This window comes from Anser brachyrhynchus (genome assembly GCF_964034855.1).
Source record: "Anser brachyrhynchus genome assembly, chromosome: 3".
Classification (NCBI taxonomy): Eukaryota; Metazoa; Chordata; class Aves; order Anseriformes; family Anatidae; genus Anser; species Anser brachyrhynchus.
The window spans coordinates 22,698,796-22,725,498 of NC_137696.1; the positions used below are offsets into that span (position 1 = coordinate 22,698,796).

The window sequence follows — 26,703 nt, forward strand, 5'->3', positions numbered from 1 at the left end:
CATTTAGTCTGTGAAGCAGACTTCAAAGAGGAGAGTATACTGAAAAACTTGCATCTAGGCTTCAAATTTCCAGAGTAATTGAAAATAACTATAAGCCTCCAATGAGACTTGGTGTTCTTCAGCTTTGCCATGATAGAAAACTAACTGTATTACACAGTTCAGTTGTTAAGAGCCTTCAGGGGAGGTATGAAAACAGAAGGTTTTGACTATGTCATTTGTTCATGCGTGTCTAACATTTTCTCTTTGTTGTTTGCTTTCTCAGACAGATACAAGTCCTACCCACTGTACAAACTGAGATGAATCATAGTTTCCCTTAAAGGAGCAATATCTCTGACAATGCTGAAGTGTGCTTCCGTAAGAAGTGTTTTAGAACACCTTGCTGGAAGAGCAAGACTTCACGTTCCTTTCATTCCTTCCTACCACTGCAGGTTCCTAACTATGCAGGAGGAGAAACCAAGGTCATTCATGGAAAACTACAGCAGGGCCAAAACCTAACTCAGATTTCCTGGCTCACAGTCATTATACAGGCTTTCAGCACAACATCAGTTTTCCCAGTTTCTGATAAAAGATGTGAACCAAGTAGAGCCCCAGAACAAAAGCATTAGCAATTTGGCCAGGATAGCAGCAGTTAACTTGCTAGGGCATAACAGAGCTCTGGAACTGACAAGGGAGTTTGATTCCATCCCTTAGCTCTTCCTGCAAGTAAAGACTAATCATGAGGACAGTCTCTTTGCTTTAAGATTGTTACTCTTAATGTTAACTCTTACTCATAATGTTAACTCTTTAACATTATGATGAAGGTCCCAATACACTGGAACATGGTTGAGTAGAATAAAAAGAAAGTGTGGATACAGGGTTTTAAGGTTAACAATTAACGTTAACATTAATAGCTTACCTGGACTGGATGCAATCTGGATTTTGTGTTTCCTATGCCTTCAACAGTAGTTACAGCTACATGATGCAGGGCACAGATGGGGAAGAGGCAAGCATTGGCAGTATGGTGGCTAAAATGATAAATTAAGGTCATTTTCATTCAACAGTGCTGCTCAGCAAAGGAAAAAGGCAACCGGGAGGGCTGAAGAGTAATCAGAAACTGTGGCACTGGACAGAAGAACTTAAATAGATGTACTGAATGTATTACAAGCAAAATGCTACAGTACCTACTCAACCAAAGTTCTTATCAACTTCACCTGAAGTTTAAACTGAATATGCACCACAGGATTTGACCTAGAAATTTAAACATCATCATTGCATGTTAAGCTACAGAACTAATGTAAGTAATTTATGGGGACAGACTACAAATACCAAGATGTTATACAGCTGACCTACGCTCACTTGCACAAAAACATACATTAAGCATAGAGCACTTAACCTTTTCCTTAAAAAAACAAAAACAAACAAAAAGACATTTCTAGATGACACACATGAGGAAAAACTCCAGTCTACCAGCAAAATTCTTACAGGATCTAGCTACTGTGTTTCTTTTCTATCAAGACAGAAATAATGACCCTAAAGATATCCTATTGAAGGTCATATTACTACATATAACCATTAAGTTAGATAATCCCAAGTTAAAGTATCTCCAAGATTTCAGGGCCTTCTATTCCCCACAGGAAAAATAAACTAAGGCCTGTACCTCTGCTCCATCCTCCTGTCTATGTTCTCCTTTTGGTTTGATTCCACTGCTTCACTCTTAAGTGAATTAAACACAGAAGAGGAAAAAACATTTCTCAGGAAACTGACATTCTGAAGGCTGCCACAGAAGTAGAGGAATAACGAATACAGACAGAAACCAGATTATTGTAATAATACAGTTGCAGTAAAGATTTTGTCATTATTTGGGCCAGCATAGCAAAAAAAGTTATATTGCATTGCAAGAAAGGAACATAAACATTTTCTGAGTTGGGAAAAGGCAGATAGACTGTGCACTGGAGTAAGTTTAGATATTTCAGAGCAAGAAGAAACACTCTTCATCAGCACTGTACAATGCTGTCAGAAAAAAATACCTTCTTGTCTCAGCCTTCTGAGTATATATTCTGAAAATGAAAAATGATGTTTTGGCAGAAACATACATTATGTAACACCTTTTAAAACAGTGATATGTCAAGAACCTGGAACTATCCCCATTTCATTTCACACTCTGTCAGAGTCCAGACTGCAAAGGATACATGATTTTCTTCTGAAACGGATCATACTTGGATATCATAACAGTGCAAGCACCACATCCGCCTTCTCCACAGCCTAGTTTGGTTCCACATAGGCCCACTGAGAATACAGGAATCAAGGAAAACAAGAAGATTGTTGGCAGAAGCCTGCTCAAACAGTTGTCAATCAAGTCTTAGAAACAATTTCTTGCTGGAAACAAAGCACTCATATTTTTCCTGCTTAATAAGTTAACTTGACATAAGAAAAGACTCAAAATGCTGGCACATGAGCTTTGAGATCAACATCCCAAAGCCCTGATAAGGAAGCAGCCCATGATCAAATAAACTCAGAATAAACAACAATTTCTGAACTTCAACACTTCTCACTTTTCATTTGACTCAGAAAAGGAAATGACATATGGGAGACAAAGCTCTTAGTAACTGCTGAGCAGGAGTTGCTCGGGCATGTTGCCACACTCCTGAGACGCATGGTGACATCTTCAGCACCCCTCATTGGTGGTGGCTGACTTCTTCCTATACCTGGTGATTCTTACCACGTGGAAGGCACCCAAGCAGGGCAATCACACAGTGCTGTAGGTCACAGAGTTTACAACTGACAAGGGCGCTGCTCTTGAACTGCTGCTCTCAAACTACCTGCATCTCAAGAGTCATGGCCTGGTCACTGCAGCATCTCTCTTGGCCCCATTTATGGTGGCTTCCCAAGCAAAGGCTTCTAAGAACACAATCAGCCAAGCAGACTATCAGTAGCCCGGTTTCCGTAAGACTGCAGAAGAGAGAAACTTGGAGCCAGAGCTATTGTTTTCATAAGTCTCTACGCCTACTTCAGCAGAAATACAGCTTTCTTGTGCGATCCAAAGTTTTGTGATAATAGTGCTAATCTGCCTCAATAAAACATGTTTTTCAAAGTACTTCTCTGCCACTAGCAAGACATCTACAAAATAAGTTCATCAGAAAGCTCATGCACAAGATCATAACATTTTAAAGAGTCCCGATTATCTCCTTTGAAGCTATTTACATTCAATATTAACAAGCTTAGCCACAAAAGGTCTAGCAGTTAAAAGCGCACACAGGCACAGTAGGCAGGTCGCTTGTTTTTCCTTATTTATCTACCCAAGAAACAGATAAAACTGGGCTGCTGATAGTTCTCCTGGAAACTACAAAGAGAAGCATGATTTATATCCTAGAAAACTAGAACATGGCAGCAAAGCTAGAATAAGAATGCATGCTTCTTTTTAAGGAATACACCAACACAGACATGGACAGTCTAGAGCATGTCCACTCCCAGTTGGGCAAACAAAAACTCAGAAAATATGGAATGACACTACCGACAGAACTAGATCTAGTATAGCCAGCCTTGTCATCGTAGTAATAGCCACCCAGCTCCTGAAGCAAATCTGAGTCATGTGTGAGCAGCATCTCAGAGGAGTGAAACATGATTGATCGCATCTCTTCACGTAAACATGCCTGTAGTATGTGGTTGAAACTCTGGACTCCACGTGCAGATCTCTGGATCACCTTAGCCTTCCCTACAATACGCATTCCATAGGATAATCAAATTATTGGATATAATAGATCCAGTAATATCCAAATCACTGGATGATGCAGCAACCAACTCAAGTGGCTGTAACGTTTTGGCGAGAAAATTCTTTACAGTTTTTGTGAAACAAAGATAAATTTCCTTCAATGTTATAGTTATTTCTATCTTCCAATTGCTAGCAATTCTGAGAGATCGCCCTTTAAAGTATTAACAAATTATTTAAGGTTTATTTAAAGTATTTTTCTGTTCTTCAAGCTTGGAATACCTTCTATAATCTTTTCTAGAATGAAATAATACCAGGCTATGCAGAGCACTCCCTCCTATGGTCTGTGCACAACCTCTGCCTAGCACTCAACTTCATTGTTAGGCAGTAAACAGTTATGAAATGCTATAGGAATTTAAAGCTTTCTGCAGTTTCTTCTGACATCGGATACATTTTCTTCTTAGATAGGTTAGCAGAGTTGTTTCTGGGTTCACATCTCTTTCCACCACCTGCAAGAAAGGAAAGATACTTTTTACACACTGAAAACTTTACAACGCAGGTAGATACATTAGATGCAAGGAGAAAGCTTAGTGTTTCTTCAACTTCTTTTCCGAAGCAGGGAGTAGAACCGAAGATCAACTGCCCTTTTTTCATTCAGCAGTATTGGTTATACATGTCCAGACACAATGATGCCTTGAATTTATTGAGACAGGGAAAAGTATACATATCATGTAGGCCACAGTGTTTCAGCCACGGCCCATTAAGGCAATCCCTAAAAAACCCTTCACCAAAAATAGCAAGCAGAATTATTTGTGAGTACAGAAAGAAAGAATTGTGTTTTAGACTTGAGTTTTGAATTCTTGATATCTCCACAAACTGCATATCAGTCTTCCTGATCAGGCTTAAGTGACCTCTCACCCTTCCACTTATCACTAGTAGAAGAGATGGAGAAAATGAGAAGATACACAGAAGACAGACAGAAGCAGCATTGGTAACAGACTGTGCACGAAAAAAAAAAAAAGAAAAAAAAGCAGAGTAGGAACCCTATTATAGGTACCAAAGCTCAGACAGCAAGTACAAAATGTCTTGAAGTTTCTTTTTCATCCCTGATAGTGTTAAATGTACTCGTGTTACATTAGTAGCCATCCAGAAGGAAGTAATATGAAATCCTAACCAAGGACAGATTTCCTTTGCAGGTTTTCAGTCGGCTTCATCCATTCGTGAACAACAGTATTAGCAGTTAACTATTAGATATAAAATTAGATTTTACTTTGACCTTTGCTTCATGGCCAGAAACTGGAGGTCTGCTCTTGCCCACAAGTTGCAGAGCTTGTCTTCCTATTTCACTGTTATTAACAGAATGTAATAATCATTTCCAAATTCACCATGTGCCAGAACGTGAGCACGTGTTCTCAGCTCTTACACAGTGCAAGTCCTCTTGCTGTTTTTTAACCCAAATCTCACACTGGCAAATACTGTTTCTATAAATTAATCCCTCCCAGTTTCAAATGGCAAAACGAAAGAGAAGTCATTTGTGTAAGCCTTTTTTCTTGCTTATAGCCCTCTGCACTGCTTCAGTTTATGTCCCTGACACGTGACAGGATTAGTCTCAAGAGACAAGGTTCATATTTTCTACTTGAGTCTACATTTTTATAACCATCTAATACAGTTGCTGCTACAAGGCACAATGGGTGTGTGTGTGTGTGTGGGGGGGGTTGTTTCTATACACTTAATTTCTGCACTGGGGATAATCTACAAGAAAACAGTTCTTCCTTCTATCTCTGGGATGCCTTCCAGTAAATCACGCAGCGCTTGTGTTGCTGCTAGTCAATGCAGTACGGTCTCATACCCTAGCCTCCTGTATACACATAAGCTAGTAAGAGCATGTATTGGTCTTCTCGTGACCGTTCAGTTCAGAGCAAGCACATGAACCCCTCTGCAGCAGTTCAGTAAATAGACAGACATGAGCAGGTAATTCCAAAAGAAATACCTGTGACCGACTACTAGTCTCCCATGAACTACTTGCCTTTCACAGACATTTCCCAAGCCAAGAGCCTTCCCTAAAAATCTGTACCCTCACTGTGAGTTGAGTTCCTTCCCGAGGTCTTCAGCAATGGCCATTGCAAACCCTTTCAAACCAGTTCCCAAGATAGCCAGGCATAGAGAAAAACCTTCAGAACAGTTTTCCAGATGAATATTTAAAGAATATTCATGTCAATGCTATCCTTAGATCAAAGAAAATGTCTCAAGAATTCTTCCTGAAAGTTCTCAAAAAACATTCCACTACGTACTCCAACTGAGCAACTGAAGTTTCGGCAAATAGCTCCTTTTACAGATTTATTTTTTTTTAAATACACAGTAAAACACAAGCCTAAGTCTTTATTCAGCAAAGCATGTAGCCACTCAGCTCCACGGGCTTTTAGTGAAGTACTCAAGCATGTGCTGAGTCCCATCATTGCCAAACCTTTGCTCAACTTCACCAGCAAGCGGCTCCTACTACGCAGAACATCGTCATGAACAACCCACGCTCATAGCTCAGTCAAACTCATAGCCCAGTTTCCTACTTCACTAACTTCAAACAACTGTAGCTGTGTATCTGCAATGCTGACAGAGATGTGGGGTCAGGGGTAAAGGTTATGAGTTTGGAGGACATTCATTCAACACACTGGAAGTAAGAGATGCCATCCAGAGGGACCTTGAAGCACTTGAGAGGTGGGCCTGTGCAAACCTCATGAGGTTCAGCAAGGCCAGCTGCAAGGTGCTGCACCTGGGTTGGGGCAATCCCAAGCACAGGTACAGGCTGGGCAGAGAACGGATTGAGAGAAATATCTGTATTTTGTCTAGTTCCATCTGAAATTAAAATTCCACAGGCTTTGGAAGACACTTAATATGGTTTCCAATATAGACACCCCCCCGCCTTAATATTCAGGATAGAAATACAAGCATTGAGTGTGTTTGAACTAAACTTACATACTACATATGTGATATGCTTTCCAGTTGAGGAAACCAGAATTGACATTACCACCTGTAAATTGTATGTGCTGTTTTCCATCATATTGCAGGCAGGCTACCAAGATAACTTTGTGATAGTTGTGTGCCAAGTTTCACTGCCAGCGAAGAGGTGCTTAAAATAAACAACCCTGACTACAAAGTATTCAGCTGTTCCGAGACTATTTCTTGACAACATGACAGACTGGGCTAATGCAAAAGAGTAGTATTGGCTACCATGGAAGTCCCTATCTTATCAACCCCCTCTTACTGTGCAGTTTTGTACTATGACAATAGTATAAATGCATATGAATATCAGCAACCCATTAGCAATGTGAAGCTGTCATGAATACATACAGCAGTAACCTTTCCCACTGGTCATGCTGTCACAGTCTCTACAGCAAATTGACAGGAATACTTAGTCAGGACTCCAGACAGGTGGATTCATACCCGGATTTGCTACCTGGCGTTTCAGCAGCATTGCCTAGGAGCTTCTCGTCACCCCCTTTTATCACAGTCTCTCATATGCAGAAGTGTGCCAACAAACTCCGTGTTTGTTGCCACAGACCGGATTGCCAAATGAGTCCAATCATCTGTTATCTCTCTTGGACATTCATCTGCTGGGGGCATAGCTCAAGTGACTTTGGCAGCACAACCAAAAAGGGAACCAAAAAAGCCACTGGAGGCTCTGGGCCTCCTCCTCCTCTCTGATCAGGTGGAACTGCGGTCCCATGAGCGAGCTGGGAATGATGCTGAGAAAGTCTCGACATGTGGAATGAGCTGGTACTGCTGGTAGTATTAATGGTATATGGTTTCCTGCTTTTTTTTTTTTTCTTTTCCCCCCAACTAAGGACTGCCAAGGTAATGTGATAAAAACCTTTTCACTATTCACAAGGCCAGCCCCAATGCGGTTTTGTAAACAGGGAACTGTGGTTCCATAAAAACTGCTATAAAGCACCAAGGAAGATGCCATTCACAGCATGTTCTTTAACAGCAAGAGCAGATAGAAAGGAAGGGTTTGTTTTCAGCTGTCAGCCTTCAGGACCCACACTTGCTCTTTCCTCCCCTTCTCTGCCTCACCCCACATCTATAAGCGTTTCACAAAAACAGCTTGGTGCAGCTACGTCTCTTTTCTGCTTTATAGATTGCAACACATTTTCCATAAGTTAGCCAAGAGTCTTTTTCCAGGAAGACAGACTTTTCTACTGATATACACAGAGCAACGCTCCTGTAATACTTAAGCAATCCCTGATGCTGAAGCACCAGCTATCTCTGAATATGAAGAGTTGGCAAACATTCCTATACCTGCCATGAGCAGCTTATTGGTTTTGAACTAAAGCTAGTCTAGCACCAGAAGAACAATTCTCTTCCATCTGAGTATACTTAAACAAACAAAAACCTACCACCACCAAACATGACAGTATACTTAGCCTTTGATAGGGCCTGGATTGCCATACATGATTGTGGCAATCCCCTTTTATAAGACTGAAAAAAACTCTCAACTCACTCTGAAAATTTGGGCTCACAGGGAGGGATCTGAAATGACTAAAACCTTCACGGAAAGAGAACAACACAAATTAATGGTATATCTATCACCTGTCATAGCAGAAAATTCATACATCATCCTATGCAACTGTTTCATGATCTCATTTACAAGACTCAATTAGCAAGTTATAATTAAAACAAAGCCTCAAGTTTTTAACATCCTTTTGGAAACTATTAACAGCTGAAGAGTCAGTTAACACTGACATGAACCATTACTGAAATGTGCAACCAAAGCTTCAGGAGTTGTCTACTTCTTTATAAAAGCTCAGAACCAGGGCTGACTTCTACATCAGTATTACACTAAAGAGACCTTGGATTAATTTTTAATCCATACTATGCAAACTTCATTATTCAGCTCGCAATTGATAATTAGCTAAAACAAGGCTTTGACATCAAATGTCCTAGGTTTTTTCCAATGCCTTTTTTTTTTTTCCACAAAACCTTGGAAAGTTCAAATTCCAGTCTAGCTTGGGATCCAAATTCAGAACTAAAACACCCTGATCGTAGCAACAATCTAATCCACATTTACACATGATTAAATTAGAACGAAAGATCAACAAAAGCAAAATGGATAGGAATCCTGTCCCAATCCTCAGGGCAGCACACAGACCTTTTTAACCAAATAAAAATATTGTGTGATCCCTCAAGAGATTAAAGTAATTCTATAGCCCAAAATTAGTTCTGCATGTTATTTACCCCTGAAGAAGGTACAGGGAATGTCCACAAACTCTTGGCCCCAGACTATACTGCAGATATGAAACCTTCTCCCCCCCCACCCCCAAGTTTCTCAGCTGCCAATTGCTCTGCACGAGTTTCTCCACCCAGGTATCAGGCAGAGGATAGAGGCAGGGCAAGATTAACACTGAGCTAAACTCTGAACTTGTATTCATAGTTCAAAAGAGGTAGTCTTGACTTGTTACAAGTTGTTGCAGAGCAGAGCCTGCAATGCTAGCTGGGGAAGTCTAAACAGACAAATGAGACTTGGAGAAAAAAAGCTGAAAGGTGTCCAGTGTGCGCAGGCACCACCTTCCACCCTCCTGTGGGGCACCACCACTCCTTTGGGAATTGTCTGCAGATGACCTAGGTGATACTTGAGTTTTCGATATATGCAAAACAGGATCAGGTAATGGGTTTTAGATTGTAAAGTTTTCTAGCTTCTAAAATGGAAATGGGATAAATATTTTCCTAAAGTCACTTTTTAAAAGCAAATGCCAAATTACTCACTGAACTTATGAATTATAGAGATGCTTATATTTGAGCTACATTTTCCAGATCTATTGTAATTACTGAAAATATGTCTAGTAAAAGTAGTTGCCTCAGAATTGCAGCAAATTATTGCCAACAAATTTCAACTGTAAAAGGAACATTATATTGCTCTCTGAATAATTCAAAAACTAAAGGTAAGGAAGAGAAAAAGCCAATAAGCAAAGCAGTAAGTGTAAGTAGCCTTGACAGTTTAATATTCAGAAGTGATCATAGCAATTCTGCTGGTATTAGAGAATTTCAGAGGAAGAAAAGAAGACTAGAAAAATAAGTAATCACCAAGCAATCAAGGAGCAAGCTAAGAAGAAAGCTGGAATCTTCCTTACCTTTTTACCATTCACAAAGAAAACAAGTTCATCCCCTGTCTCGTCTGGCGCCATCCTGCACGCCTTCCAAAATTGACTCAAATAGGGCCACAGACACCACCAACCCCTCTCCCCCCCTAAGAGCAACCCTACACCTAACAGGGAAGTGAGTACCAGCGACACGACAAGTAATATGAGTCTGTCTCAAGAACGTCTGACTTTATTTCTACGTAAGTAACCTGTGAAGCCCCATATTATATAAGGGCCAACAAAGAGGCGTGCCAGCTGCTTTTGGTTGGTGCTTCTGCAGCAGTAATAACAGAAAAGGAATTGGAACAAGCGAAGTGGCCCGCCCCCTTTTATATAGCAATAGATCAACTTGACTCACAATCCAGCTGCATTCCCTTTGGACTATGCTGCCAAGCTTGGGATACTCAGGGTGCCACTGCAACAGCTGCCAGGAAGTCACAGCATTTTGCAATACAACGCAAAATCTGGGTGGGGGGCATTGTCCAGAGAGAATGGTCTCCCAACTGTCCGTCGCTGAATATTGACGACAAAAACCCTCTTTCCTTTTCTCCGTTCATAGCCATCCACCTGGCATTCAGTACAGTGAGGTCTTTCTCGTAAGAGCACTTCCTTATCAACTTAGTAGAGTGACCGCAAGGCTCTTTCACCATTTTATCTTAGACTTTTAAAGCTACAGTGCTATCCACCTGCAAGGACATAATTCAAACAGGTATGTACTTGTTCAGATTAAAAACAATTCTAGAGAGCTGAACCTCTGGTTCAGCATGTTAAAAGGAAGCACTGGGCTGAAATCATAATATTTTCACTGGGCTCTTAAGGCCTTTGTGCTTACCTTTTGTGGTTTAATTATCACATCCTGGATTCAGGTGCATGTTGCCAGTGAAACAGAAGAGCCAATGCAGAATTTGTGTGTCTTCTCTTTTCCTTTTTTTTTGTGGTTTCTTCTGGTTTCATATGGTTTATGCAACCATATTTTTTCCTTGTTTAAATCTTCTTGCCTTTTTTTTCCTTCCCCAAAACTGTTGCAGAACTGTCCACAGACCCCTAGACAGGACATGCATCATTTTCATGAATAAGATTTCTAATTTCTTAGTTCCAGTTTAAAACCACACCACGAAACTGCACAATTCCAAAATGCAACAGAAGTTTCCTACCACAGTAGTTAATCCTGTCTGCTCCAGTCTGAGTTCTGTGTCTTTGTTTTCCTTCTTCAGCATACTAGGTCTCATTAGTTTTGATTGATTTTCTAGTTTTCTTAATATTCCTTGGAAATTAAGTCTCTCTGCGAGTAACCTCTATACTCAATTCGCTAGACAACAAAACCTAATTAAATTACAATTTTCAGAAAGTCTTTCCTTCAGTATATTGGAAATATGTCAGAGTGAAAACGGATTATTTGTACCAATTTTTATCTTCCAACTCATGTAGTCTACTGTCCAGTTCTTCCTCCAGAAAGCTAGTTTATAACAAGTGTCAGTCATTGTCTCAGCATTTCTTTACAGGTACTCATTTTGCTGAACATATAGCACACAGCAAACTTGTGCTTAACTCTGGTTGCCTTACTCTACGTTTGCAGGGAGCCTGTGCCTAACTGAAGCAGTGCTGACACCTACTGTTTGGCATCTCCCACTCTGTAGTAGCGTTAGAAAAATAACACTTTTCTTCAAGAAATCTTCAATTCTTCTGTTATCTGTGTGCAAATTTACAAGAACTACCCTCACATAGCAAGCATCCATCTCAAAATTAGTCTACACAGCCTTAATACTTTTAAATAGTTTTGTAATATTTTAAATATCAATTATTACTCATAACCACAGGTACCATGTTACAGCAATCTTAAAGCAACTAGACATTACAGCATTAACATCAAAATCAAACATAAGTAGTTTCGTAATCTGTATTTTCCATAATGCAAGATGTTGTCCTTAGACTTAAAAACAATTGTAATCATACGTCAACACTTGTTTAAGGAATCCCACACCTGGCCATGGTGAGAGCCTAAGAGCTAAACTGTCCCATGCTGCTTAAACCACTAGGCAGAATCTCTGGATTTGCCATTGTCAGGTTTGTTTTTGACCCCATCAACCAACTATACATGTAATACAAAGAGAAATGTCAAGACAAATACATGTGTGACAGTGACCTCTACATGCAGAGAATATAAAGCTTCAGACCTCATCTCAAGTGCCACTGATCACAGAATATTAAATCGATTCATTCTCTCTAGCTAATGCTATACTCATTTCAGAGGAATTTTCCAAGTTCTCTAAGTAACTCTGGAATGTATAAGCATCTCCTATTGAAGTCTCTTAGCTCATTTGGAGAATCCCACTCCAAACAACACGGAGGATTACCAGAAATGACAGTGCAGAAAGTGGGAGAAAAAAAAAAAAAAAAAAAAACTTCTATATCATAAGAAAATTTCCATTAGCATAGATATCCCTTAATTTAGATAAAAACTTTTCTCAAACGCAGAGATTGCTTACAAGACCAAGTATTCTGACTTGGCAATCAAAGTGCAGCAGGTTTCCCATTTTAGAAACAGTCCCTTTGCCCATTCATACCTAAGAGCTTCTTATGTTTTAGAGGTTCAGAATTCCCCACGGTCTCATTAACTTAGTAAAAAGTTCAGAGTAGCTGATATATTATTACATCATCAAGAAAAAAAGAAGCTAGCTTTTCTCATTCTGACTCATTCTGCAATCCTGCAGATCTAGCTGTTGCAATCCTAATGATAATCTCTTCTGCAGATGATCGTATGCATAGCTCAATAAAGACACTGAAATTTATAGAAACACCATTACTACCTAAGGAGTTCACCACCAGAATTAAGTAAACACATAAAAGCACAATGACAAACAGATGTCAGTGGTAATGAGGAAGAGGATTACACAGAAGTGAGGAGGTTTGTTATTTTGTTCACACATTACTCTTCTGGGAAACGGGACGGAAGACAGTAGCAGCTCCGAAGATGATTCAAGAAGAATCAAGATGAGTTTGTGGAGGCATTTATGAGGAATAGTTTGGTAAAGCAGATAGTAAAGAAAAGAAGAAATTCCCAGGTCTTTAATACAATGCCCAATGTATTGAGCTGGAAAGCTTTAGATCTGGAAATCTCTCTTCTGTTGGTACAGATATCCTTTACGGCAGTGTGCACTGGTATCCTGTTTTCAGGGATCTCAGGACCTCTGCTGTCTAACCACCTCCTGAAATCTAGGGTCAGCTGTAAGATTACTTAGGGCTTTACGTATCATATAAGTTACTTGATGAAAATTAATTTTGTTGCTTTGTCATGGGTATTCTCTGTATAAGTAAAATTAGAGAAAAAAACAATGTATTAATTACAGACTGAATATTAAGGCTGTCTAAGGAAATCTGTTCTTCTTTTATGAGATCTGTTGGCCACTGTTAGAGACAGGCTCCTGGAAGAAATGGACTTTTGATCTGACTCTATAGAGACATTTGCACTTCATTAGCAAAGTCTTCCAAAAGATCTCCAAGAAATGCAATCTTCCAAGGATCTTCATACAGGCAGTAGACTTAAAAAAAAAAAAAAAACAAAAAAAAAAACATGAAACTACCATACAAGTGTGAAAGTAGTGTATTGGTTACTTTTTCAAGAGTATTTCTAGAGGTTAAAAAAATGGCAACGTTGATGCATTTTGAAGTGATGTTTTAAAATTCCTTTCTGGTTACAGATATAGGTCTGAAAAAAGATCATAGTCACAAATCAAACTAGAGAACTTCACTGATGTTTCTGAGAGGATACTAGCTCATTATTCATGAATCACTAATTGTTCTGTGTTCAGGTTGTAATTGTATGGATACTTTATAATAGTATGTATGCATTTCATGAACTATGACCTCTTCACCTGCATTTGATGATGGGTGGAGTTTAATTATAGTTATTTTCCTAGTCCTACCACCTGACTTCCTCTGACAGCACTAAGAGGAGAACAAACTTAGCTAATTCTGCCTTCTGTGGAAATGTACTGCTTGCCACTAGTCTTCAGAACAATTAGCAAAGCAAGCTCTTTTGTTTCAATTCATTTGCAGTTTTTCTTTCATAACCCAGGTCCAATGTGTCAGTCAAAAGGTGTTTCAGATGGGCAACCTGACAAGCAACTCCTCAAGCAGGTTTTTGTAATCCTGATTCTTTGCCTTCATCAACATCGTCTTCATCAGTATCTCACACAATACCTACCAATTTTCTTTTACTTGCTTCCAGGGTACAATGAGATAAATTTGACACCTGTCCTGAAAACCTAAGTGAATATACTAATAAACGTGTCTGGGCATCTCTATGAGTCCTCTGGCTGCCATGTGTATATTGCTGCTAATCACTTTCTCAAATGAGAATGCGCTATTTTGATGGACGGTTTGTTCAAAAGACAAGAAACCTTTCACAGCTTTTGCTAACAAAAAAAGGCTGCCTGAATCAACCTAACATTTGACTGTCCCATATAGGAAGGATTTGCAAGCTGAGTTTGCAAGCAGTCTCCAACTGCACAAGTCGGTGTGCGCCTCTTCAAAGACCCTGGCTAAAGAGAGAGACAGACTTCGTGTAGTGCCCTATGCTGTGACCGCCTTCTAGCTCCCAAATACCTTCTCCCCTTAAGATGACCGACAGTTTTCAAAAGCAGACCTATCTAGACTGGACAAGTCCATACGACTTGTTGTCAGTCAAATATGAGAAGACAGTCACCAAGAAAATTTCAGAAGGGCTTTATTATCAATATAATACAAGACAGCAGATGCAAGCATAATGCAAAATACATCATTAATGAAATAGACTAGTTGTCTGAAACTAGCCATTGGGGCCAGCTTATACCTCCCAAACTGTGTTGACTTCTCTTAAAAACAAACCCATTTGAAATAATTTGCCACTAAGTAATAGTAACAGAGAATAAACACCAGGCAAGAAAGAAAAAAGCCCAAATGCAAAATCATGGACAGTGTTGGCTCAAGAGCAAATGCTATATACTGAACATGAATCATTTAAAGTGAAAATTTCCAAGGCCCTAAAAACAGCAATAAGATTGAAGAACTACCTTCCAAAAGAAATAGTGCGTGAAAGAAGTATTAACTGCTTTCAAAATGAAACTTGAACAGTCTGCAAAGTGGATAATATGATGTGATGCATATAATTGCAAGAGCTGAAAGTTGTTTCTTCAAGTCCAAGAACATAAACTACCTCCTATTGTCATTAATTTGTTTGGAAGCCAGTTAAAAACTGATTAATTACTCCCTTTATTACAGTTCTTCCTATTTTTTTGCATGTTGAAACAGAGATCTCAAATATTTCTAGTCACTTATCGTGACCACCATTTGTACCTTCTAATGACAAATCTGAACCAATTTTCACCTTTCTTTTGGTTTGGAGTGGTTTTCCTTTTTAAAATGAATATGGTTTCCCTCCATTTGTTTGTATTCCCCATTATCTTATATCCAAACGCAAAAGATGAAGAGCTAAGTTTTTATGGCAGGAGGATATTTCACAAAGTTCAAGCAGGGAAAATAAGGTTATGAATGATTTGCCAATAACAAATGAATCCTCAGAGCTGTTGCAATAAAACATCCAGCATGAGTAAAGCAGACACCTACCACTAGTGTAGATTTCTTCTTTCAGCAGAACACTGCTGAAGTATTTTAGATACAAACATGATTAACAGCCTTGCTAACTTAGATGTTAAGATGGTTTTTAACCAAACACAGCTCAGAAAATACTTGAGAAAATGACAGCAAAACTAAGATAAACCATACATAGATATGTAAGACTTCTCGAAGCTACTTTTCCCAGAACAAGGAAAAGGTGTTCTAGTGGTTACCAAGGTTGGGATTATACACCCTGATAATGGACTGCTAGGTGTTTTCTGCTTGCTGCCAGTTGTGTTACTAACAATATAGGAAAGTTCAATCACAAATCTGTCTGGTTGCTGCTGAGTAAACCTGAGGCCTCTGTGCAATCATTTTTCAAAATGATCCTTCAGATCTGGCCAAAGCATCTAAAGTTTAAATGGTCAGACAGCCAATATTACTCACTTTGATTTAATAAAGATACAAAAGGCTTTTATTCCCTGTGAGAAACAAAGTTGTGTTTTTGCAATAGAAGGTGTTTTTGTAGTGGAAAATTCCAATAGCCTTGCACATTCAAAAGTGATCGTGCGGCATCGCAGTAGGGAGTATGTTAAGCAGATAAGGGGAAGGTTCCACTGTCCCAAAATAACGGGGATAGCTAAGAAAAACAGGATGAGCAGTACGAAATCAGTAAAAACAAAAATCATGGGCCCTCTAGTCACGAGAGAAGAAGGAAAAAAAAGGAAAAGGAGAAATTAACGGTTGGTCGAATTAGATTGTACACATATGGTATAGAAGTGTGTCAAGTAGGTTGTGAACCTGTAGTATTCAGCCAACGAGGAAACGGGAGAAATCAGGTGTCGGGTCACAGATACGCCCGCCATTGCAATCGCGAATAAAATAGCTTCACAGAAGATCCTGTCTGAAGAAAGTTATTGAGATTTTTCTCACGTTCCCTTAACAGAGTGTAAACCATTCTACATAGATAAAAACACATTGGAATCGTATCCAGAAATTCCAACCCATTTTTTCCAAACTGGAATATAATGATGGTTCCAATACTGAATTACATACCATAAATAAGAACTCCAACATTTCTGTTGCAGGAGAGAGTTCTGCCAGTGACCCTGTAACAGCATTGGTTTATTATCACAATAAAATACATCCAAGAAGGAGAGATTTCAGTTTCTGTACCACAAATCTTTTAATCTTTAAATACCAATAATAAAAAGCAAAGAAAAAAGCTTTATGATGGTGATTACTGCAGCAGGTAATTGTGTTTTAGGGAGTAGTGTCAAGCCTGTTATATGCAGGATGCTGCATATTCTATGTCTTAGAGAATATTCGAGCACAAAATAAAAAAGAGTCACCTGCCCTGAGAGCTGAAATAAAGCAGAAAGAACTGACTGGATTCTAGCATCATCAATGCCAAACCATTTACATCAAACACTCATATCCTACTGACCTTCAATAGTCATCTAACTTAACCTGTTTTTGCATATCACAGCTCTGCATGGCAGAACTTTTTTTGGATCAGATATCTATTTCTGCAAATCTATCTATTGCATGCATTCATAAAATTATTAATATATATACATTTAATCCATATAGTCCTGAAGTTGGGTATTATTCTCAGCCCCTTTTAATGTGATGGTGAACAAAATCAATGGAGAAGTGGACCCAGTCTGTTAGTCTCTTTGCCAGTTCAGACCACAGCATCAGGTCTCTACTCCACCACTTCCTCCCCGTGGAAGACAAAGCAACTACAAAGACTGGGGGAAGAACCCCAATCTAGTAGAACACCCATAAGATCAAGGAATGGAAACTATTCTCATACATGATGGCAATGATTTCACAAACAGCAGAAACTGATGGCAGACAGGCTTTCATTTGACTCCCTTCTGGAAGCTACATTTTATCATTAAAGGCAGGATTCATTTACCATATTTGTCTCTTCCTATGAGATGCAGCCCTAAACAAGCTGACCTTCAAATCCCCATTTTCATCTATCTAGTGGAGTCATGTATTGAGTAGTCTCCACTTTTCCACGAGTAGATCCATTATTTGGACTAAAAGGACATTTCCAGTTTTGTTAATTGTTTATATAGGCTATACCTAACTTTTAGAATATTTTAAATGTATAAAAGCATCATTTTCAAAGGCAAATTCTTAGAAAACCAGTCTTTTTACACGCTCCACTTTTATGTGGGTAGCAAAGGGCTAGATTTAGAGTTTTCTCTCATCTTATGGAGGAAATTGTTGTGGTACAGAAAAGTTAAATGACCTGGCCAAACAGCTGGACAAACAGTGACGACACTAAGGGTGAAATTTTCAAATGCTTTCTCACCGGACTCAGTGGGAGAGAAGTTAAATAAACACTGAATGATATCTGAAAAATTCCACTTAGTGGGAAACCACCTCTGGTTTCACTGAGATCAGAATCTGAATGCAAATTGTCTGCAACGTTGACTGAAATTTAACATGTATATCGCTCGTTTACACTTACTGGCGTTGATGTTCCAGCAAAAAGGATGCAATATAAGAGCAATAAAAAGTAAGTAAATAAAAAGTAGGTAAAGTAAATAAAATAAATGCTTGAATGTTTTCCCACATTGACCTGGAAGGCGTGAAAATAACATAAATATGAAAATACAATGTAATAGTAATAATCTTCCTGGAAATGTTTTGTTTTCTTGACTAAGAAACAGCTATAGAGTAGTTTATTCCACAGTATGTAACATGGTGAGTAGGGAGAGCTTTCCAAGAACAGAATGTTCAAAGACTATTCTAACAATTCACTGATGTATTAGTGAATGACTTGTGCTGAATAGCTGTATTCACTAATACAGATAATGTTGCATTTTGCTAAGACAAACTGAATTGTTTAATTTATATTTACATATCTTACCTGTGTTTCATGACGATGCTATTATGTTAAAACAAAAAAATACTACATATAAAATTGATTCCTTTCCAGTTTGGGGGCATGGAATGTACCATTATTAACGCTGCCTTTTAATTTATGAGACCTGTTTCCCAAGTTTCAAATTTCTCAGGTCATGCAGCATCAGGTCACTCAGCACTGCCTGTGAGAAAAAAACATCATAGTCCTTGATCTCTTTACCCCACTGATGTCAGAAAACGTTTCAATGCAGGAAGGTGACATGCTGTTCAGGATAAACTAAAGGGAAAAAAAAGACTCCATGTTCAGGGTCTGCTAATCAGTGAACGCCTGACTCAGCAGCAGCTTCACAAAAACAAGCCCCTGTTGGGTGAGGAAAGGGAGCAGGTCCTGAACTCAGTCTGCTGGAGAGATCAGCAGCAGTACTGGTAAGGTCAAGGGCCCAGCAAACCAGTGCCTGGGCCCCGTGCCCAGTGAGGGGCAGGCAGGGATGGTCAGCGAGGCACCCAGTAGGGTTGTCCTCTCACCTGCCCCGCTCTGCCCAGCCTACGACCAAGAGCGAGACTGCCGGCCATGAAACAGTGCTGACTGCCCACTGATGGCAGCTCTACCACTCAAAGCCTTTGTTGAGACAAGGTTAAATGCAGCAACTCCTCTCGTAAGTATAAATTATCAAAGATGGAGGAACTGGAAAAAAAAATCATTCCACTGTTTATGTAAATATTAATGGTAAGCAAGTATATACACTGTATTGAGCATAACGTGATCTCCTCACCCTCACTTCAGTCCAAGGCACTCAATCTAGTGGCTAAGCATTAAAATTCACTCTTAGTACTCGCTATATAGTACCTGTCCATGACAGGTGTGTAGATAGTGTAGATCACCAAAAGCTAGGGAAAAGAGCGAGCTTAACAACGGCAACAGAAACATTTAAATAATGAAAAACTCAGGATCATAGGAAAAATTATTTCAGGGGACAAATGGGAAGGTGATTTTTTCTGTTTCTTTGGGGAAAAAAATAAATCTCTAAATTATTCCACCTCTATCACTTAAACTCTTCTAGCCCCTACCCTGACTGACCAGTCAGGGCAGAATGGCTTCCTGTCATACTCAACTTCTGCGTTACACAGCACTCTTAAAATGCTGCCCTGACAAGCTATAAATAATTAACCTAATCCACAGGGTGCAAGGAACAGGGCAACAGATTACAAAATCCGTTTATGCAATTGACAAGTGTTACATTGGGACATTCAGAACATACCTCAGCTGCCTTTGTCCTTTCTGTTTCCAGTTCCTAAAATGATGATGGAAAGCATTGAGAAAAATAGATGTCACATAAGCAAGATATCATTTAAATATGGAAAGCCTAGAGAGGACTAAAAGAAAAAAAAATACAGAAGTCACTTACTGACAGTTTGTCACTATAGACTTACTAATGCTTAACTAAAAAAATAGTTCTTTGCGCTATTTTTTCCACTGCAAAAAGTGAAAGCAATATGAAATATGGTAACAGAGATAAACCAGGGTAAATAACCCACATAACTTGTCTTCTCTTTTGCCCTTTCAATTTGTGATCTAAAAAGTAGCAGTTACATTGTATGCTTTTTATTTTAAAGTCTTCAGAAACCTTTGCAGCACTTCATGCTTGATATATTGGTATGTAAAATCTCTGCAAACATTTACCACAATGCAAAAAGCTTCCACACTACTGTAACTGACTAATCACAATTTTGAGTACTATTAAGTCATTTAAATGTCATTATACAATTGACAATATTGATTTCCTCAACTGCAGAAGAACCTTGTCATATTTTTGGTGAGACTCTGTAAACCTCTTCACTTGCTCCAAGCTGAAAAAATCTAACCAAATTTTTGTTGTTCCCTTTCCATATACAGGAGGTATCAAGATCATTAAACATTAAAGACTAATAAACTGCTGATCAGTTTGATATTGCATCTCACACGTTATTTAAAAAAAAAACATCTTTGATTATGAGAATCATCTGAACGAAGAGCTGACAGTTGTGTAGTGAGTTACAGCAAGATAGTGGAACGCTCTTTCCTCAAGGAAAAGAAATTAATCCAGATGACACCACGTTTAATAGGGTACAAATCATACTTCAAAAAGGCCAGGCAGGCAATATTTATCTCAGATGGTTTCTGAGAAGGGGCACCAAGTGTGCTGTAAAGACTGTAAAGAGGTCTAGAGCTTTCTTCTACTAAGTCAGAAGACAATTATTTAATGACCTATTTTGTATTTCAAGAGAGCTCTGCAACCAGTCACATAGCCCAGCATTCAGCCCAAGAGGGAATGTGACCTTACAGGGCTTTTTGTCTGGCAGTCTTGCACTCAGATGTGTTGATATATCCAATTTGCAAAACGTATATCCACAGTAAGTTCAGCAGAGGTCAGTGTTTGCACAGTCAGACATCTCACCTATGGTTATGGTTAGTCAACTGGAGATTTCTATCTGGCTCCATAGTTTCTTTTACAAGAAAGGGAAGGCTGGAGCAGATGGCTCCTAAGGCTTCCTTTGTGTATCTTTTCATTTCCTTCAGTTTTCAGTTTTACTGCTACCTAACTGTCTTAAGACTGTAAGTCTTACTCCTCTCAGTAATCTTCTGTTTTCTCTCTCCTTGAGTAATCTATGTTTTTCAAAGAACCACTCATTTTCCAGAGAAGCAATAAAAATATATGGAGAGTGCTCGCCTCAGAGACGTTTCTTGAATAGATCCCATTGCTGTTTCATAAGAACCATCCTAAAAGAACAGAATGTATTCTATTTGGATTTCTCTTACCTAGCACTCATTCAGGCATTTTTTCTGCTGCAAAAATTAGTGTTCACGCTAAATCAAAAGAAGTTTCCCTTTCTGCTTAAGACAAGTTAACAGACCCTAACACCTGTCCAGCTAGGCTTAGGTCTGTTGTGCATAGAAAAATCATATATAGTATCCTTAAAAAAACAAACAAAGCAACGGTACTGGCTTCTGAAGCAGCTCATTTAAAGTACTTAGAAATGATAAAGCTTTGTGTTATTTATGGGATATGGATATATACATTTAATATCTTAACTAGTTGTCTGATTCTGCTTTTCCCCCTCCCTCCTGTTTATAGGACAGTGAGTTTTCATCATCGAATGGCTCATAACTATATTCACTAAATATAACTTCTTTTATTGTCAGCTTCTCAAACAAAGTGCTCCTAATACATCCAGTATTTTGAAAGGCTCTGTGTTTTCCCCTCCCAAGCTATTACAGTCAGTCCCAGTAAATTGTGAGAAATATCTCAATAATTTTCTCAGACAGGGTCTTCTGTGAAGCTAATTTATTCACAATTGCAATGGCAGATGTCCTGTGAAGAGCAGCACACAGTAAATCATAATCTCATATTCCCTATTACCCAATGCTTAATTCCTCCTGTTTCCTCATTGGTGAGTACTACAGATTCACAAACTACTCGATGCTTTTCTATACCATATATGTACAATTTTATTTGACCAAACTTTAATTTCTTCTTTTCCCCTTACTTTTTCCCCTTCTTTTCTCATGGTATCTGTCCTGATAATAAAAAGATCATCTACATATTTGTAACAATAACAACCCCTCCAGAGGTTGGAATTGCTCTAAAATCTGCTCTAAAACTTGCCCAAATAAATTTGGTGATTCTGTGAATCCCTGAAGTAAAACTGTCCATTTGTATCGTTGTTCCCATCCTGTTTCAGGGTCTTAACACTCAAAGGCAAATATGTTTCTGCTCACAGGGTCCACTGGACAGGCCCCAAAGGCATCTTTTCAGTCTGTCACAGTGAACCACTTATGCTCATGTGGGATCTTGCTCATCAGAGTACATGGATTTGGAACCACAGGGTGGCGCTTCCGCACTACCCCATTAATTTTTCACAGATCCTGTGCCAGTTGGTAAGAACCAGCAGCCCTCCTTACACCAGAAGGATAGGAGTGTTAAAGGAAGACATGCATGGTTCCAATAATCTATCTTAAATCAGCAATAAAAGGACTGATTAAAGACCAATTTGTCCCTCAGTTAAGATAGGGTATTGCTTCTACTTTATTGCCTCATATCCTTCCTGCATATCTGTCTTCAGGGGAGCAATATTAATTCCTCCTCTATTTCCTTCCTTGACCCACACTATGGGGTGTATTTCTTTTTCATCCTCTTCTGTCAGTAACTTCACTGACACCGTTATTCCAGTCTGACAACTTACTATTTGAATACCCTATTTCATCATCAAATCCCTTCCCAACAAATTAGTCCCTGCCTCGGGTACATACTAGAATTGCCCAGTGATTGTTTTATCTCGGTTTAGATTGTTTAGTCTCCGTTTAGAGTCTCCAAAAAGTGGTACTGTTATCCCAGTCCCTTCTACCCCCGTTACCTTTAGGGTTTCATTAGTTAAAGCCCTGATACTTTATGGGCCAGTGATGATCTAGCTGCCCATTATTTTCACCTTTTTCTCCATTTCCCATCCTCTGGCAAAGTTACTGGTCTCCTTCTGTAGTTTTTTTGTTTTGTTTTGTTTTGTTTTCCCCCAGCATCCAGAAAAAGCTACTTTAAAGCCTTCTTACCTAAGTCTCCCAGTCTTTTCTTTCCAAAGTTAATGTCATCTTGATGCCACCTAATACAGTACTTATTCCCATAATACAACCTAGATGCCCCAGAAAGCATTTGTGGCACAGATAAGCTTCCCCACGTAGACCTTTATGCTTAGGTTAGATTTACCTTACCACTTCTATTCTCAATTTCTTAGCCCTGTAGTTTTTCCTAAGAAGCCCAGATATACAGTAAAGAGGCTGAGAACACAATCATAAGAATAAAGAATCCACAGTATATCCTTCTGGTGGGACAACACCCCAGACCCAGTCAGAAAATTTCTTGAATCATTTACCACCCTTGGCTTCCCTGAGGTTGAAGTCAGTAAGCCTCCATTCCTTGTTGTGCCCATCATTGTAGGCAGTTAGGGTCTGGCTCCTTTGTATGATGCAGTGGGTTTTCATCCTCACAAAAGAATTAGAGTGTTCTGCAGATGAAAAGCAAGATGTTTCTCATGTTTGCAATTCAGTCAGAAGCTACAGCTGTTTTATCTCAGCAAATGGTATGTTTTGCTTTCAGTGGTACCTCTTATCTGGCATCTTCAAGAGACATATGAGAATATGCCCAAAAACTTGGGAACAGGACAAGAACAACGGTGGATAACTCCAGTGATGAAGACAGAAGTAGAAACAGCACCAGTAAATACATATTTTAAAAACTTAAACATCTATGTTCATTCATTTTTGCAAATAGCTAGTACTGGGCCATATAGTACTACTACTTTGTGTGTAGTAACTTCAAGCTACTATGCCACCAAGAACTAAAATAAGCTAATAAATATTGGCTAACATTTGCACAAGAGCTTGTAATTTCGTTGCCTGCAGTTTTACAAGTAAGAAAAGATGCATCACTGAAAGAGATTCCTGTATCACATAGTGAATATCATTCTTGAATTATATAATGGCTCATATAGCACATCATGAGTAGAGTGGGAATATATGGTAAATAATTATCTCCATAGATGATAAATCCCCATCCCCAGAGATAAGTATTCCAATTTTTACAGTGTCTGGGCTAGGGAACTTTCTTGTTTTGTTTTTTTTAATTGACAAAAACATCCACCATTTCTAGTACTTTCTATTAACATCCACCATTTCTAGTACTTAAAAATATATCTTCCAATTAATTTGTTGAAATTCATATTACAGCTTTTCAGCAAAACCTGGTATCTTTGAATTTCATTTATTCTAGAGTCTCGTAAGAAAAATAAAGAGTTCTCCATTGTTTACTAAAAAAAACATTCTCTTTGAGCTTTACAGAGCTAAATTAAGCAAATTCCCATGACTTGATCCCCAACTCCCAGACTCCCATCTGTGGTGGAACACAGATGAAAGATATTTTTTCTTGCATTCACTGCTTTACATACACAGAAATTCCACCAGAGTCAACTAGCTGATCTAGCAACAGACAGGAGAGAGCACTGAGAACAGCGAGAGCTAATCATTCTACTGTCCTGCAAATTTGTCTTTTCAGTTGACTATATTTTTCAGATATTACCCACAATCATCTAGCACTTCTGTCACAGTCCTATATTCTCATTTATCAGTAAATCATTTGGTCTAGTGTTGTTACTGCAGAATATCATCTGCCAACTTTGGAGTGCTCTTTGTAGTTACAGCTGACATACACAAATTCAGGGGAAAGGAAGTCAGTCCCCAGCCCTGATGTCTCATAATTCTTCCTAGACAGTGAGAACTGCCTTGAAATAAGCAGGGCAGTCCAGCATGAACTGTCCTGCAGAGAAATTCTATTCCAGAGCTTAACACTTGGAACACTCCCATCATGAAGAGTGTTACTTCCATAAATGTTCACATCTCCTTTGAAGGTTTGACTTTGGACCTTATTAAAAGACCACTCATAGAAATTGCAAAACCTTGGTAGCCTTCACAAAAGGCTGTGGAACTGAGCAGTTACACACAGTACTCCAGGCATTAGCAATTGTGCAACCTTTGTAAACCCTTGTTTGTAATTTTAACCTCCAAATTTGTTTGCCTAATAGTTGGAAAGTGGTGCTGATGAAATATCTCTTTGCAGTATGATAGGCCATAGTTAAATTGCCCTTGGTTCAAAGCCAAATTAGAGGAAAAAAAGGAAACGAAAGCACTCACAGAAACACTATCTTGTGGTTAAGCTACATTGATTCAAATGTAGGTACATATTTCCTGGTTGGTATTTTGCATATTCCTATAAGGTAGCCAGAGCTCTTATTAAATGCTACGCTGGCTCTTCTGCAGTTAAATCTTACCTTTTTTCTCTCCAGTCTTCAGAAATTCCGCCTCAAGGTTTGTTCCTTTTAAATAGATAATATACACAACCTAACAGTTATCGCTATGGACTCTGCAGGTCTGGTTAACATCAATGATTTATTGCAGTTTAGGCTCCAGAAATATATGCTGCTACCTGAAAGACGCATACTGGTTCTTCCTTGTCCTGCTAGATTAAAACCTTTGGTTAACAATGATGGACTTTTCATGTATATTTACTTTAGTGCCAATTACGGGATGATCAAGAGGAGATCTGAATGTTAAAGTTTAAGCTCAAAGTTTAAAAGTTGATCTCAAACATTTTACATAAAATTTTAAGCCGTTGAATTGCACTAACAAAAACTTTGGTCGTAGACATCAGGCTCAAAATCACTTTTCCTTATAGTTGTAAAAATTTACACACCCTGAAGGACTCTAATCCCATTCAAGGTATAATAAATAAAGCATCAGTGACTGTAACACTGAGACTGTGTGCCTGCCAGTGCAGTTTATGAATACTTGATTCCCTGGTTTATTTATTATAAACAACTAAAGTCAGAACGATTTTACAGGTAACAGTGCTGTGTTGAAATAACAGACCCTGGACTACCCTACAAATTTATGCTTACGGACAGGTGAAGAGTCAACTGTAATCTGAAACAATTTAAGATAGTTTTGAATTTATTTTCTTCTTCCATTAATGAAGTGTCATGACAGCGTCAACAAATCACATCCATGAAAGACTTTTGTTACACAAACTGTTGTGGACAGGTAACAGAGGAGCCCCAGGCTGCTGCAGCAGGTGAATCAAAGAAGAACAGCCAGCATGCCATACTGGCCGGAGTTACTCATTCTCAGAGTCTTTTTGCCGCTGGAAAATAAAATTTTGGAGCCACTATGACACCTCATCTATGAACGTCTCCACCACTGTTCTCCCAAACGGTTCAGCAGCCATACTTCAAAGCCAGTTAACAGAAGGATCTCTAAGCCTAGCTTAGGTTGCATTTGGATTGAAAGAAATATTTCTACTGAGACTTTTATACAGATTCAGCTGCTAGTCATAGAACATGCTCTCTAAAATATTACTTTTGATGTCAAAAAAAATGACGTTGATTTTTTTGGGGGGTGGGGGGTGTATTTTTATTAGAGGAAATTTAGAGAAGCATTTTGTATAAAGAAATTCAAAGTTTGCCTTGGACCCAGATTTACTGAGAAAAATCTTCCACCTTCCACAAATATAAATCCCTTCCTACAAAAAAAGCTCACAGACAAACCTGATTTTGCCAGTAGAGCAATACGTATACCAGAGCTGGTTTAGATCACTTCCCCCCACCCCCCAAGCAAACTGATGCTGCAGAGGACAACGTACAGATAGACTCAGTGTTTCCTTTGCTCAGTAGCTGGTGGGACCACAAAAAAAAACCACTATCTCAGGTATCAATAAGCACAGTGAAATTTCTCCTAAAACCCACAAGATGGCAGGAGAGGCACAGAAATTTAGAGTTGGAAAAGCTTCCAGTTTTTCATGGTTCTCCTCCGTGAAGCTATCTCTATAT

General features: G+C 38.9%; 1 protein-coding gene across 5 annotated transcripts in view; it reads right to left on the reverse strand.

The window, feature by feature from the left end:
• Positions 1-26,703, reverse strand: part of XDH (xanthine dehydrogenase) — a 77,954-nt gene that overhangs the window by 39,445 nt on the left and 11,806 nt on the right. Inside the window, exons 2-6 of one of the 5 annotated variants that reach the window (XM_080587654.1) lie at positions 10,649-10,860; positions 10,175-10,502; positions 4,137-4,194; positions 2,169-2,265; positions 896-1,004 (exon numbers count right to left, since the gene is read on the reverse strand). In XM_080587654.1, the coding sequence (XP_080443780.1) occupies positions 896-1,004; positions 2,169-2,206 (147 nt within the window). In that variant the 5' untranslated portion in view covers positions 2,207-2,265; positions 4,137-4,194; positions 10,175-10,502; positions 10,649-10,860. Of the gene's footprint in view, positions 1-895; positions 1,005-2,168; positions 2,266-4,136; positions 4,195-9,807; positions 10,103-10,174; positions 10,503-10,648; positions 10,861-26,703 lie in introns of those variants that run through there. The other 4 variants (XR_013949475.1, XM_080587653.1, XM_080587651.1 and 1 more) reach the window with 4 other exon arrangements.